Source organism: Prionailurus bengalensis, chromosome E4 (genome assembly GCF_016509475.1).
Source record: "Prionailurus bengalensis isolate Pbe53 chromosome E4, Fcat_Pben_1.1_paternal_pri, whole genome shotgun sequence".
Lineage (NCBI taxonomy): Eukaryota > Metazoa > Chordata > Mammalia > Carnivora > Felidae > Prionailurus > Prionailurus bengalensis.
Genome location: NC_057360.1, coordinates 39,371,340 through 39,387,411, shown reverse-complemented (window position 1 = coordinate 39,387,411; position 16,072 = coordinate 39,371,340). Strand labels below are relative to the sequence as shown.

Genomic DNA, 16,072 nt, shown 5'->3' with positions numbered 1-16,072 from the left:
AATAAATACAATTAGCAATAAATAAAATTAGCTTTTAAGAAATAACAGTAAAACTAACTGTTATTAGGATTTATTCCACAAGGAAAGTGGTAATGTACATTGATACTTTAATCATAAGAAAAAAGTTAACAAAAGAGGTCTCTTTAAACAGTCAATGTTATGTTATTTTCCCTCAGTTTTAGAATCACTATGGGAATACTCTAAAATTCTCCACAGTGTTTAGTTTTAATGCAAATTTTTTTAAATGTCTATGCATGTTAAATTTTAAGAAAAGACACATTCTCTAAGTTCCAAAAATTATAGATTTGGACGTTTGACCATTTCTGTCTTAAAGGAGGGACTCATGAACTCTTGTTTTTATATTCCTTATTATACCAGTGTGTTTCTACACATTTCCATGCACACAATGTTTATCCTTAAATGTACGAGTATAGAGAGGGCAGTTAATAATTCAGAGAGATTATATCTGAGGGCAGAGTTCCCTACTAGGTTAGTATTTAAATTGCATGTTTCAGCATTCACATGTGTTCTATTGAATATATGCATGCACACATAACACATCAAGTCATTAATGTGCTCATTTGCTTTGCTCATTTTGGTTTTCCAAATAAGGAGCATGCATCATCTCAAATAACGGATCCAATTTAGCATACCAAGGCACAGTTGAGTTAGTATGACAGAGCAGGCTGGTGTTTTTTTTATGAACAGACTCTTCATGGTAAGCTGTGTTACCTGGAGGACCTTTTATTGGTGTTTTGGGAGATTCGATATGGTCTCTGTGAATAGATTTGGGACGCTGTTTTTTTTGTTTTGCTATTTGAGGACGGGGTTTAATTACTGTATCCATGTCTTCCATCAGCTTCAGTTGTTTTCGCCTCATATATTCTTGTCTGATAAATTCCCTGCGTGCTCTCTCGTCTTCCTTCTTCTGGCGCTCTTCCTCAGTTTTACGCCTAAGAAACCAAATGGTTAAATTTCTTATTCTGCATACTAAAGAAACCAGACACTGGAGAGTATGTGGTGTGAGAAGGGAGAATTATTATATTTCAGCACCTTGGGAAAAAATGGTTTGGTTAAAATATGCTTGAGATAATTTAGAATGTTAAAATATACATAAACCTACCATTAGTAAATGACTGCTTTAAAAAAAATATGTGTGTAAAAACCAGTGAAGTTATCTAAAACCAACGTTTCTGGAGAACTTTACTTTGAAATGCCTCAAACTGAGGATAAAATGTACAAGCAACCAATACTCTGGGAAAAGAAAGCACCAGAAATCAGCATTAATTCAGTTGTCTATTACCTTGTCTCTTCTTTCTTATGCTCCATTTCCGCTTCCAGCTGCTGCTTCCGAAGCTGAGTCTCCTTCTCCCTCCGTAGTCGCTTCTCCAACAAAGCTGCCCGTTTCATTGCCATATCATTTTCTGCTTTTTGATCATCCTAAGTAGGAATTCGTTGAAAAACATGAAATGTTGTAGGCACCTGTATTCTTATTTTCAATTGTGGTCACATTTATAACTGAAAATATGAACTAACTATCCTATTCCAACCCCACCGTACATGGACACATTGTAGAAATTATGGAGGAAGAAATGAATTAAACTTACTTAATTACATGTTTTCAAAACCTATTAAGTTCACAAAGAACAATCATAAAAAGGAAATAAAGACAAGATTTTTTCGGACCCTAATAAATAACTTAAAAGTAGGGAGTTTCCCCTCAGTTTTTAAAATTGCATTAAAATTGGGGCGCCTGGCTGGCTCAGTCAGAAGGGCATGTGACTCTTGATCTCAGGGTAGTGAGTTTGAGCAGTCCCACGTTGGGCGTGATTACTTAAAAATCTTTAAAAAAAAAAAACTGCATTAAAATTTTGCTTAAAATATATACTCAACAAAGAAAACTCAAGTAAAAGCACCAAAAAATTACCTACACAGTTCTATCACATAAATGATGGAATGGAAATGAAGGTGTAGATGTGTTTGCCTGTTGGACACTAAAGCATTTCCTCCCCTCTGTGTTCCTTTCTCTGCAAGGAACAGAGGTAACAAGGGTCTCCAAAAGTAGTAAACTGTATCCAATCATGTCTATAGTCGTATTCTACTAAAAAAGTCATTTTACATGGTTAAGAGACAAAATATGACTCATGTTCAAATTTCTAAACATTAAAGGAGGCAAAAAGGGCAATCACCCTGAGATCAACTTTAAAATAAGTTACAAATTTCCAATATTAAATAACCAAAAGTAGAATTAGCAGTTGTAATCACTTCAATATTCTTGGGTTCTTATTCCAGTAGGATTTGCTGTTTCAATTTAAAATCTTTTTTTTTTTTTTTTTTAGATTTTTAAGAAACAAACATAAGGAAAGATGTTGAAAATTAACAAAAAAACAAAACCTAAAATACGCTTACATACAATGCCAACTTATGTGCTTTTCACAAACTGGCAATCTTTGAAGAAATCCAAATAGCTGAACATTTTTTAAAAAGCTTTTGTGAAAGTGAGCAAGAGAGGCAGTGGAGCAAGAACAGTGTATCTACACACGTCTGGTGGCTGTGGTGAAAGGAGGCCTGTTCGCTGTGCTTTAATGTTACTATGGTCCACCAAGGGGAGCACCAAAGTGTATTTCAGGGTTAATGGCAGCTTATAACAAAAGGGGCTACAACGAGAAAAGCTACACCCATCTAATGATAATGCCTAAAACTGGGAAGATTAGTATTACCTTAAAAAAGAACCCACAGCATACTTTCTGGTCATCATCAAATTGTTCCTTATCACTTTCTCCATCATATTTTTCAACGGATACATCAGTCTTTTCAGGAGGTTTCAGATCTGAGAGGGAAACTTCAATCAGATTAACATTTTTCGGAGCAGCAGGTGGGAAAACAGGTTTAGGAGGAGGCTCTGAGGGTTGGTTCAGCTGGTCCTCATTTGGTGTCAGACGTACTGTCTCTGTGATAGGCTGCGACAGGACTTCAGAAACTGTGGACTCAAGAGGCTTGATCTCCTTTTCTTCTGGGTTATGTACATGCTCTCCCAAAGTCCCTCTGGGTTCCAATTCCTCCTTTTTAACTTCTTCCTTAGGTTTGGATTCCTTTAACTGAGGTTCTCCATCATCCCCAAAACACACAAACGACCTAGTCTGAATAGGAACTTGACTTGGTGAAAACCTCCGTAACCGAGGAAGACTATCCACAGACCGAGGGGGCGTCAGTGTTCGATTCAAAGGTGTTATTTTTAATTCATTTGGCCTAGGAGTCCTTTGATTCTTAACAGAAAAAGATGTGCTCTTCCTGTTGGAAGACTGTGGAGATGGGTGAGTAGGACGGGGGGAGTCTGACGAAAAGGGTGCGATGGTTGACGACAGGCCCGCCTGCCTGGAGGGTTTAAAATCTCGAATCTGTTTTTGTGGAGAGGGTTGAGGAGGTGAAATCACCCAGGACTGTTGCTCCCTCATCTGCATTAACATCTCCTGCTGAAGGGACAAGCGCTGCATTTCTTGTTGTAGGAAATGCAGAGATGAATTTAACTTTTCAATGGACTTTGTATATTCTAAGATCTCGCCTTCGTTTAAAGTTTCCTCTGAGGGGCTTGCCAGGTTCCACTGCTTCTCTGGATCAACGGGTGTGGTTGGAGACTTTAGCCATTTGGCTTGAGGATTCTCCATGCTTTCTTTGATATCTGCCAGAGACTTACTCCTCTGTCCATTAGCCTTTTGCAAATCCTTTTCTTTTGCTCGATCAGTATATACTTTCTCATCTTCTGCACCGGCTGCTTCCTCTCGAAGAGGGGAAATCCCTTCCCCTTTCTTTTTCACAACAGTAAGAAATGCTGTCCTTCCCATTTTCTGCCTCTGTTTAGTAAAAGCGGCTTCCATCTTCTTCTTCTGGGCTTCTATAGCACGTCTCTTTTCTTCAAGTTTCATCCTGAGATGCACCATTTCAGAGGCCAACAGCTGGGTAGTGTCCCGTCCTTGTGGAAGGCCTGTTTCTTCTGGAATTTGTCCCCAAGCAACCACGTGAGGGATATTAAGTTCAGAGCCCTCTGGTGTAGTTTTCTGAGAACTGCTTCCGCTGCTTTTCCCATCAGTATGGTTCAGTTTCCTGAATTTCTGTTCTGCAAAGCTGGTCATTTTAACTCCAGAACTAGAAGAAGCACTGCTACCTGGCTGAGACTTGGTACTTACAGTACTTGGACAAGGACTCAAAGCTTCTCTGGGATTGCAGGTTCGAATATCATAATCCTGAAGAAATTTAGAGGCATCGTCCATGTCAGAGTCTAAGCTTACAGTATAATCTCTCAAAGAAGAATCTTCATCCATAGTTTCAGGGATGTCTTCAGAAGGAACATGAATTCCAGTGTCTACTTCAGTATTGTCAGTTATGGGACTCAAGGCACCTTTTGTATCAGTTATGTTATCAGGACTAGACTGATTTAGCTTGATGTTTGAATTTAGGATACTCATTTCCTGGTTATGAAGAAAGAAGCCATTGGCAATCTGATCTGGCTGAGATGTATGGGGAGATTTTTCAGTATCATGAATTATTTGTAATGCTTCTTCAATGCTTGGTGTCTCAATCTGATTGCCAAACTCATCCAGAAGTACTCTGTTTTGTAAAGCTCCATTTGGAAGCTTATAATGAATATTCTCATTAGAATTTAGTTCATTTGTATTAAGGGGCATGTAAGATTTGAGGTCACTGTGACAGTCTGTATTAAGTTCTTCTTCAATGCTTTCTGCTTCCTCTTCTCCATTTACTGGCTTGAAGGACAAATTTTTCCTAATATTTTTAGATACACGATTATTGTTCAGAGTAAGTCCTTCATTACTAATAGAACGAGTGATTCCTCGGTTTGGAGTGGATCTGTGTACAGTATTTTCTTTATCAAAAGAAATATCAAACGAAACTCCATGCACTGATGATCTAAAAAAAACATTGAAAGAGAAAATCCTTAAACACTCCCAGAAATGATTTGGTAATCCTTTAATAATTATTTGAAGTGATACTTCCTTTCTTTTCCCATTTCTCATAATCCTATTGTCCTCAAGGTAAGCATAGGGCTACCAGGCGACCTTTAACAAATTTAGCCCCATTTGCCTGTATTGCCCTTTTCAAAATTAGGTACTAATTAAAAGTCTACTGCAACTTGGCTATCAACAGAATTAGCATTTCTTTCTCTCTTTTTTTAATTACTGAAGTATAGTTGACAATGTTACATTAGTTGCAGGTATACAATACAGCAATTCAAAAAACTGCACTTGTTGATAATGTGAATATACTAAAAATAATTCCCTCTGTTTACCTTTTCTCTTTGGGCCACGTCCCTATGAAACCATCAACATAGGACATAGATGAAGACCTTCTAATTCCTCCTTCAAATGCAAAAAAGAAAAAGTCATTGAAAGTATGTAAAAAATTTTAACTTACAGCAACTTAACAGATTTCAAATATTTGCAGATTAATAGCACTAAAAAGTAAGTAGTTATATATGGAGAAGCAGATATCATTTTATTAAGAAAAGCAAGTACATCCAAGGGATACAGGTGTGCTGTTTTGAAGGGACACATGCACCCCCATGTTTATAACAGCACTATCAACAATACCCCAAGTATGGAAAGAGCCCAAATGTCCATCGATGGATGAATGGATAAAGAAGATGTGGTACGTGTGTATACACACACACACACACACACACACATATATACACAATGGAGTATTACTTGGCAATCAAAAATAATGAAATCTTGCCATTTGCAACTACGTGGATGGAACTGGATGGTATTATGCTAAGTGAAATTAGTCAGAGAAAGACAAATATCATATGACTTCACTCATATGAGGACTTTAAGAGACAAAACAGATGAACATAAGGAAAGGGAAACAAAAATAATATAAAAACAGGGAGGGGGACAAAGCATAAGAGACTCGTAAATATGGAGAACAAACTGAGGGTTACTGGAGGGGGTGTGGGAGGGGGGATGGGCTAAATGGGTAAGGGGCACTAAGGAATATACTCCTGAAATCATTGTTACAGTATATGCTAAGTAATTTGGATGTAAATTAAAAAAAAATAAAAAAAAAGAAAGCAAGTACAGAGAAACAGATCAACCTATTTGTGAGTATGTAACACTTCAAAAAAAAAAAAAGACTGGATATTTTTATTTACATTTATTCTCAATCATTTCCCAGTTAACCAAGGCTTTTTCAAAAATATTACCTGAGGCTGAAGAATGAGCTTGGGGGTGTGAATGTCTAGAAGGCAAATGATGATGAGAGTGTGTAAATGCAGCTCCTTCCCCACTGCAATGTAAAATAAATTAAAAATGTTTTAACATGTTTTAGTTCTTTTATATAAACTTTGCATAAAATGGCTGAAATTAGAAACATTATCACCTCTGATTCTTTATCCTAAATAAAAAAAATTAAGAAAACAATATATTGTTTAAACCAAAGTAGCAGTGCATATATGTATCTATATTTTATGTCTTTTAGTCAAAGAACCTGAAATATTTTCATACACACCTCAGTGTCCTTGTGAGGTGAAATATGGCATATTATTTTCATTTTACAAATAGAAAAACCAAGAAATGAAGAAGTTAAATGAAAGTCATCCATCAGTTGGAAATATCTTGGTCAAATTTAAATCTCTTGAAAATACAAGTGTAATAAAAACCCTTGCAAAAGATCCTGGAAGCCTCCCTGCTCACATACCTCTGTCTGTACATCTCTAACAATTACATCAAAATCAATATCACGAGCTGCACCTTGAAGACTTCAATTCCTATAAAGATATGAAGCTTTCCTGTTATTTCTTCCTATTTAATTCCACCCTATTCAAACTAACGCAGGGGATTAGGTAGTCTAGTTCTCCAATTAATAATGACATTTGGCCTACATTTTTCTCCAAGTTTCAAGTGTGTCGTAGCCTACCATGTAGTCAAGTGCACAAGTTAAGCATCCCCACCCCCAATGAGTTGAGAATAAATTGGGGGAACAGGTTGTATGTAGTGACTCTGTAGATCCCTCAAATCACATTATCTTTTGGCTATTGTAAACTAAGAAGATGCACTAGTCAACCAAAAAGTTCAAAAGTAAACAACAATGAATGCTCAATCAGTGAGCAAAAGCTCACTAAAGGCAACAACACTTGATGAACTTGCATGCCTTTGTTCTCTCCAAAGCAGATGTTTATCTGCTTCCCTGTGCCTTTCCTCCCTGAACTGCAGACCATATTTTCTCTCAGTTTTGTCTGTGATCGTTTGTTAGGGACTATCAGGGAATACTCAATTGCCCCGTCATGTTTGTTTGTTAACCCTGCCTCTAAAATCACCCAGTTTCTACTCTCCCTTACATCTATGACGGGAGGCTAATCCTGAATATACAAGTTGGTAATTAAAATATATTCACTCTCTTCTTCTCCAAATAATGGCTAAAGCGTTTTAAATTCCTATTAATTGTTTCACTTCCACATCTGCATAGAGACTTTTGATCTGGTGTAACTGCTGAGCAACTTAGTAGCCAAGTGTGTGGAGTAGCTGCTACAAATGTCTTTTGCTTTTTCCGGCTTCCTTTGTTTTTTTTTTTTCCCCTCATAACTTCATTATTTAGAGGCAATCGTGTTTGTACATGTGACTGCATTATTATCAGAAAGTGTCGAAACTTGACTCCTTCCTGAAAAGCGGTTTATTTTTATTTTTTTTAGAGAGACAGTGAGCGAGCGTACAGGCAGGGGAGAGGGGCTGAGTGAGTGAGTGAGTGAATGAGAGAGAGAGAGAGAGAGAGAGAGAGAGAGAGAGAGAATCTTAAGCAACATGGGGTTCTATGCCATGACTCTGGGATCATGACCTGAGCTGAAATCAAGAGTCAAACACAACCAACTGAGCCACCAAGGTGTCCCTCCTTCCTGAAAAATTCTACAATGGGAGAACTCCAGTGAACCACATGGAGACTTTCGGAAATGAGAGGATTACTAGGATCCTAGACTGACAGCTACACAGTACCTCTTCAAGGAAAAGAATTTAGACATCCATCTGTAGGGAAAATAAGTAAGGGTAGCCACTCAGCTTATCCGAGAAACAGAAAAAAGAGTTTTCCAGAGGGTCTTAAGACATTTTCCAGGGTCAGAAATGTGAAAAGTGTCCAACTCAGATTCCTAGAAATAATAATTATGGGGTAATCGAGTCTCGAAGTGGAAAGTTTTAGAGATTTTATTTTTTTAATGTTTATTTTTATTTTTTGAGAGAGAGAGAGTAGGAAAGGGGCAGGGAGAGAGGAAGAGAGAGAGAGAGAGAGAGAGAGAGAGAGAGAGAGAGAGAAAATGAGTGAATGAATCCCAAGCAGGCTTTGGTGCCGTCAGCATGAAGCCTGACACGGGGCTCAAACTCACAAACCGTGAGATCATGACCTAAGCCGAAGTCAGATGCTCAACTGACTGAGCCACCCAGGCACTCCATAAAGATTTTAAAGATTTAATAGTACAAGAGTTAGAACCTAGAATACTGAACGCCTTCTAAATTTTCAAAGAAAGGAAATGTCACTATGTAACCAACCCAGGAAAACAATGAGGAAATTAACACTTAGAAAAATGTTTCCCATGGGAAAAAACATAGAGAAGCTCCTAGATCAGCAATATCTTAACCTCTTCCTGGAAAATCTCAGGCATAGTTACAGAATAGAAAACTTAATGGAAGTAGTAAGACAATTCATGGTAGTAAATCAGAGGGTAAGGGAAGGAAAATGCTTTCTTAATTCGTAGGAAGTACTTCACAGACATCAGCCAGTTCAGAGGTAAGAAGCCCTCACAAAGGGATGAGGGTGTTCTGAGGGTTCTGTCAAGGTCCCAGTTTCACACTCATTTATTTACACCCACTTGAGAGAGTGTGTGAGCAGTGGGTGACAGCTCAGTACAAGCTCATATTTTTACATTAAGCCAAGAATTCATAAAGTATTTTCAATGTCTTACTCATCATTTTTAAAATGTATTTTAATGGATTTGCTTGAATTTCTAAAACACCACAAAATACATCGATTTAAAACTTTAAAAAATCAGATAAATTAGGGAGTCCAGTGTCAATATAAATGTTAGGTTCTGATAAATACACATAAAAAGCTACTTATAGGATCTGCTGAAAAACATTTTTAAACAAACTAATGTCTTTACCACATGTTTGGGTCAGAAATCAGGATTATCCTGATAGTAAATTTTTACTTTGCTTTGAATTCAGTTCCTGATATTAAAAACTAAAACATTGCATATAAAGATTCAGTATTACAGTAAACATTTTATTGTGATCTTTGATTAGCTATAGTAACCAGCAAAGAAAACAAGAGAGAAAATTAATGTCAAAGATTTTAAAAAATCATTAAAAAGTTTTAAATACAAACAGAATTTTAACATTTCCCCGAGGCCTAAAAGTTGCCTACATTTAAGCAGTTCTCAATTATAAACAAGTTCTACAGCGAAAGTATGGTTTTAAGCTGGTTATCTGAACTCAGAATGTATTCTCCCACTTTTCAGTGTGATTCATAAAAATCTATTTAAGAAACACTCATTTCTGCGTAAATTTCAATTACATTTAAGTTAAAACAGGCTATAATTCCGTAAGTTAATTAAAACTTATTTCAAAGTGCAACTGAAATTTTAAAAAGTAACAAAATTTTGTTTTTATTTCATTAGCAAGTAGAATGGAAATAGTGAAAATAAAGTCACTCTGGAATCTACCTTGAAGTGAAGTCAGAACTACACGAACCATCCACAATGTTTGTTTTGGCAGCATTCAAGACAGGAACTGAAGGCATATCGTTCATAGGTTCAGCTACAACGAAAGATAAAAGCCTCAAAATTATGTACTTAGTATGTTCCAACATTATTTCATGAATTAATCCCAATTTTTCTTTATTTAAAATTTTCTTCTTAAATAATTTTCAAAGGTAAATTTTAAAACTCTTCCTAAACTGTTCTGGCTTAAAAAAAATTCACTTGATTAAGGCTAACTGATGGGGGTAGGGCAGGGAAGAGGCCTAACATAAAATAAATACAGATATTTAAAAAATAAATCTGAATGTCTAATTTTGCTGAAGCTCTTATAGAATCTGTTACATACAGTCATTTTTGTCCCTTTATGAAATAGCTGGTATTTTGGTAATCAGGAGACAGAATTTCACTGGTCAATAATTAAACCCATTGGTAGAGTTTACATTTTTGTAAATAACTCGGGGGAAGACTCCATTTACTTTTTGCCTTTGAAACCTAATGTAATGGCTGTTGAGTATTTTGAATAGTGGGCTTCACAGATAAAAATCACAGAAAGCAGGGGCGCAGGCCTGGGTGGCTCAGTTGGTTGAGTATCTGACTTCGGTTCACTTTAATGTCATGATCTCACATTTCATGAGTTCGAGCCCCACATTGGGCTCTGCACCAACTGCCTAAAGCCTGGAGCCAGCTTTGGATTCTGTGTCTCCCTCTCTCTCTCTGACCCTCCCCTGCTTGTGTGTGCTCTCTCAAAAATAAATAAAACATTTAAAAAAAAAAATCACAAAAAAGCAGTGTATGTGAAAATTCTATATTAATTGTGAAAAGTTGTGGAAATATTGGTTATGATAATTACTAAAGACACCTGACTTCACTTAATGGCCTTAGGGAAGATCTCAGTTTATCTGTAGGTATTCTTTGATACAGGATGGCTTAATATTCAGAGTCTGCCTTAAGCAGCTTAGAGATGGAACAGATGAAATACTCTTTTTATTGCGTATTTCACAGAATTTTGCCTGAGATGGAAAGCTGGAAGCAAGCTCATTCTACTCACTAGAGTTACATGCCTCTCCTTTCACTACATCTTTTTTCCTTCTTCTTGATCTCCTTCTTTTAATTTTCTTAGAAGGGAGGATACAGGGAAGAAAACAAGGTAATGGCGAGAAAAATACCAAAATCTGGAGCCAAGGAAAGCAGCTAGGTAGCTGGGATGCACAGTAATCATGTTTTGTGTTTGGCAGGACACCCACTGGCAGCAGAAAGAACTGATCCCATAGTTATGCTGGAAGAAAGTTCTTTTTGTTTATTTGTTTTTTGTTTATGTATTTTTGAGAGACAGAGAGATGAGCACAAGCAGGGGGGAAGGGCAGAGAGAGAGAGAGGGAGACAGAATGTGAAGCAGGCTCTAGGCTCTGAGCTGTGAGCACAGAGCCTGACGGGGGGCTCGAATTCAAGAATTGGAAGATCATGACCTGAACTGAAGTCAGACACCACCCAGGCATCCCTGGAAGAAAATTCTTTAGTGGAACTAAACTTATAATTTAGGATTCCTTTTTCCCAATAGAAATAAACCTCTGGTTTCATAATGGAAGCCAATGGAAAATCTGTTTGTTTAGAAAAATGATTTTTTTTGTTCTTTATTTCTAGGGATCTTTACGGTGACCCTCTTATTCCGTATTAGTTTCCTTATGTGCAATCAATACAGCATGATACTGTAATAATCATAAAACATACCAGGCTTTATATATAATATATATATAAATCTTTTTATGGTTTAATGGTAAATTCAAATTCTAGATTAAAGCCAAGCCATCACTTAAGTGGATTCTAGGGAACAATATTAAAAATTCAGAATCTAACGGGGAATAAAAGCTAGAGATGGGGATAAAAGATACAACAAGAAGTAGGCAAACAGCTGAAGCTAAAAGTTCCACCACACAAGGCTTCAAATTCAGAGCCGTTCTCTCCTACATCACCTGTATCTCAGAAAATTTACCTGTTTTATAACAATAATAGGATTCTCTCAAATAGAATAACCAGGTGAGGTTATATAAACTTTGTTTGTTTACAGGAACACTTACTACCTCCTTGTGGACGAACAACACGAGGCTGAACAAATGATGGCTTCACAACTTCAAACCACCAGAAGAGTTCTGCCATGAACACCAAATAATTACTCTACATAAGAGAGTTAAGAAAATCAGAAAAAAAAAAATAAGTAAAACTTGACCAAGAAAGTAACGATAAATATAATTTTATTGTTTTACTTATTAAAACACAGGTTTAAATCTCATTCATCATTGGACTATATTTACTCTAGGTTATTAAATCTGGGACAGAGTATTAACACTTTTAGGTAAAATTTATAACAGCTATTCAAAACCTCTTTGCTGCTTTTCTCTACATTTCCAGGATTGCAGTCCAATTTATGTGGCAGGCATTGATACCTCTGTGTAGAACTTTTAATATGTAAGATACTCTTCATCCAAAGTTGGTAAAAAGAAAAACAGCCTTTGACAGCAAAGAGTGTCTATCATTTAAAAAAAAAAAAAAAATTAAGCTCTTTCCAGATCCCTAGAAATTTCTCCAAACCTTAATCAGCTATCTATTGGCTTGATGATGCTAAACTCAACAGTAATTCAGGTACTAAATAACAAAAAGATTCTAGATTGTTAAAATTATTAATTTTGAAATACATTATTTATATAATATATCTACCTAACTTTGAAAAGGTAATAGTAAGTTAACAAGGTCATTTGCCTCTTATGATTTATATTTGAAAACGTGAATAACCTTTAAAATAGCTTAAAATTGTAAGAAATACAAGAAAAGACTAAGAGGGTCCTCAAAAGCACATTTCTACTACAAGCTTATATTTTAAGATGTATATATCCTGAAAGCTATAAACCATGAAAAGTTATTTTAATTGTAGGCATCTGGCAAGTTTAAAATATAGCACTATACAAAATCTGTTTTTATAATACTTAAAATAGTATGCCTTTAAATTGTGGGTATTTGGCATCTTATTGTTACTACTGATTAATATTTGATGAGATCTTATTTCATATTAAATTTCAGTTTTCAAAATTATCATTGGAAATATCGGTGTTTTCCAATGCCTTGCCCTCCTCCTGTTAATTATGAATAATCCTCAGAGTTCTATATACTGTCATTTAGAGTTCATCCATTCTCTGTTTTCTCATATTTAAGCTGGTGACTTTCAAATATTTGTCTCTTACCTGACAGTTCCAGAAGGCTACTATGTGTGTAGGAAGCGAGAGAAAGAGAAGAGTCAAGGGTGACTTAGGTTTTTGTCTTCAGTAACTTATAGTTTCCCATTTAATGAAATGGGAAAGATTGGGATAAATAGGTAGTGGAAGGAATTCTGAGTTAATACTCTTAGATGTTCATTAGACATTTAAGTGGACTTGTCAGGTAGGTGGTTGAATGCAGGAGTTTGGAGTGTTATACAATATCAGGCATGATTGGTGAAGAGAATTTGGTAAGTTTCCTACTTTCAGCATTTGCTTTGAACTATAAATTCCCAGAATATTCAAACATATACAATATATACTATTTTAAGCAGTCATTAAAATTTGATATTTTTAGAAAGGAAATGAGAATGCTCATAATCCCTAAGGCTATGTGTTGGATCCCATCCCTGCTTACCTCCTCAGAAACTTTACATTCTTAATTATATTTCTTTCTCCTATATATTTATCCTTCCCCTCAACTGAATCCTTCCTACTTGGCTTTTAAACATGCTCAAATCTCCCACATGAAAAACAAAAGAAAACCTTCACTCAGTAACTCCCCATTCTCCGGTTTTTCCTTACTCCCACCTTCTTACCTCTTCACACACTTCTCTATGGTAGGCCTGTGCTAACGATCTCCTTTCATCCTTCCTGCTCCCTAATCCACTCCAGTCTGGCCTTCAGGTGCATCATTCCTCCAAAACAGCATTTGCTGAAGTCACCAATGATTTACATATGTTGCTAAATCAAACAGATTTTTCAGTCTTCATCTTACTTGACCTCTCAGCAGCATCTGATATTCCTGATGTCTCCCCTCTTTGTAAACTGCCATCCACGCCTGTCAGCTACCAAATAACTCCCATCTGTACTTACATATGCAGTGGTCTACAGAGCATTCTCTTGGATATTCCAAAGGCACCTCAAATGTCCAGAACTGAACTAGTGATCTTCCCCACAAATCTGACCTTATTCCAGTCTTATCTCACTGAATGGCATCACTATCCCAGTATGCAAGCCAGAAATCTAGGAGTCCTCCTTGATGCCTCCTTCTTTCTCCCTCCACATATCCAATTCATCACCAAAGCCTGCAAATTTTGCATATCCTAAATATTTTTGGAATCCACCTACTCCTCTCCATATTCATAATTACTCTGATTCAAACTGTTTCCACCTCTTGTTTAGAACACACTAGCTTTCTGACTATTAAGCCAAACAAACGTTTCAAAGTATAACACCCCTTCCTCTACTTCCACTGCTCTTGGGAAACTGGTTATGGGCTTTAAGAAGGTACTTGATTGGGTCCCTTTTTAATTTCTCCAGCTTCATCTAATACCGTATTTTCCAGGGTTCCTCAGACTATCAGACTATAAAGTCTAGAAGGACAAAGCTCATGTTCATCATTACATCTTCAGCTTTTAAAACAGTGCCTGGGGGGCGCCTGGGGGCTCAGCTAGTTAGGCTTAGGACTCTTGATTTTGGCTCAGGTCATGATCTCATGGTTGTGAGATGGAGCCCCACATCAGGCTTCACTCTGAACATGAAGCCTGCTCGGGATTCTCTCCATGCCCTTCCCCTGATCATGTGCTCTCTCTCCCCAAAACAAAACAAAACAATAAAAACCAACCAACAAACAAAACCAGTGCCTGGTACATAATAGATGGCCAATAAATATTTATTGAATGAATAAATATATAACAAAAGGTCACCTGGCAAAATACCAAACTGTTGACAGGCAATATCTCTGGGAATAAGATCACCATGATTTACAGTTTTTCTTTACACTTATCTCCACAGGGTATTTTCTAAAGCCAAAGTACAAAATTATATTTAAAGTATTGGTCCTAGGTTGCACTCTACTAGTGTACAGTTAACTGAAAGCTGTCTAGATCTTTTGGAAAAACACTAAGTGTTCAACTAAATTGTCAATTGATAAGAAATTAATATTTGAAGGACTCTGGTGTTCAGTATCACTAAACATGGAAGAAATGCAAATCAAAGCCACAAGGAGATAACTACCTCACACTTGTTAGAATGGCTATCATCAAAAAGATAAGAATAATCTTATCTTGGCAAGGATGTGTTGGCAAGGATGTGGAGGAAAGGGAACCCTTATACATTGTTGGTGGGAATGTAAACTGGTACAGCCACTATGGGATGCAGTGCGGCAATTCCTCAAAAAATTAAAAATAGAACTACCATATGGGTCTAGCAATTCTACTTTTGAGTATTTATCTGAAGAAACGGAAACCAGGATCTTGAAGAGAAAATCTGTATTCCTGTGTTCATTGCAGCATTATTCACAATAGCCAAGATATATATATATAGATATATATATATACACATATATATATACATATATATCTATATATATATATACATATATATATATGGAAACAGCCTAAATGTCTGTCAATATCAGATCAATGGGTAGAGAGAATGTGATGCATACATACAGCGGGATATTATTCAGCCATGAGAAAGAAGGAAATCCTGCCATTTGCAACAACACTGATGTACCGTGAGGGCATTATGCTAAGTAAATAAGTCAGACAAAGAAAGACAAATTCTGTATGATTTCACTTATCTGTAGAATCTAAAAAACCTGAACTCAGAAACAGAGAGTAGAGTGGTATTTACCAGGGACTGGGCGGTTGGGGAAATGGGGAAATTTTGGTCAAAGGGTAAAAACTTCCAACTCTAAGTGAATAACTGGGAATCTAATGATTATAGTTAATGATACTATATTGTATACTCAAAAGTTGCTGAAAGAGTAGATCACCACAAAAAAGAAATGGTAATTATGTTATGTGGTGGAGGTGTTAACAAATCCTCAGCGGTAATCATTTTGCACACTTTAAACTTATACAATATTGCATGTCAATTATATTCAATAAAGCTCAGGGGAAAAAATACTTTGGTATTTTTTTTGGAAGATACCATGTTTGACCACAAGATGTCAGCATAGTAAGAGACAGTTTTCCCAGTAACTAAAGCTTAGAAAAAATAATTTCTTTCTGGATTTATGATAATTAAACAGCAACAAATCTGTTACCATATTCCAGGCATG

The 16,072-nt window shown here is 36.4% G+C and overlaps 1 protein-coding gene across 9 annotated transcripts in view; it reads right to left on the bottom strand.

The window, feature by feature from the left end:
* Positions 1-16,072, bottom strand: part of CAMSAP2 (calmodulin regulated spectrin associated protein family member 2) — a 113,093-nt gene that overhangs the window by 7,001 nt on the left and 90,020 nt on the right. For 5 of the 9 annotated variants that reach the window (XM_043568182.1, XM_043568173.1, XM_043568175.1 and 2 more), the window contains 7 exons: positions 11,833-11,929; positions 9,722-9,815; positions 6,218-6,300; positions 5,303-5,372; positions 2,721-4,923; positions 1,304-1,440; positions 733-953 (listed from right to left, as the gene is read on the bottom strand). In XM_043568182.1, coding sequence (XP_043424117.1) covers positions 733-953; positions 1,304-1,440; positions 2,721-4,923; positions 5,303-5,372; positions 6,218-6,300; positions 9,722-9,815; positions 11,833-11,929 — 2,905 coding nt within the window. The remainder of the gene's footprint in view (positions 1-732; positions 954-1,303; positions 1,441-2,720; positions 4,924-5,302; positions 5,373-6,217; positions 6,301-9,721; positions 9,816-11,832; positions 11,930-16,072) is intronic. The other 4 variants (XM_043568174.1, XM_043568176.1, XM_043568178.1 and 1 more) reach the window with 1 other exon arrangement.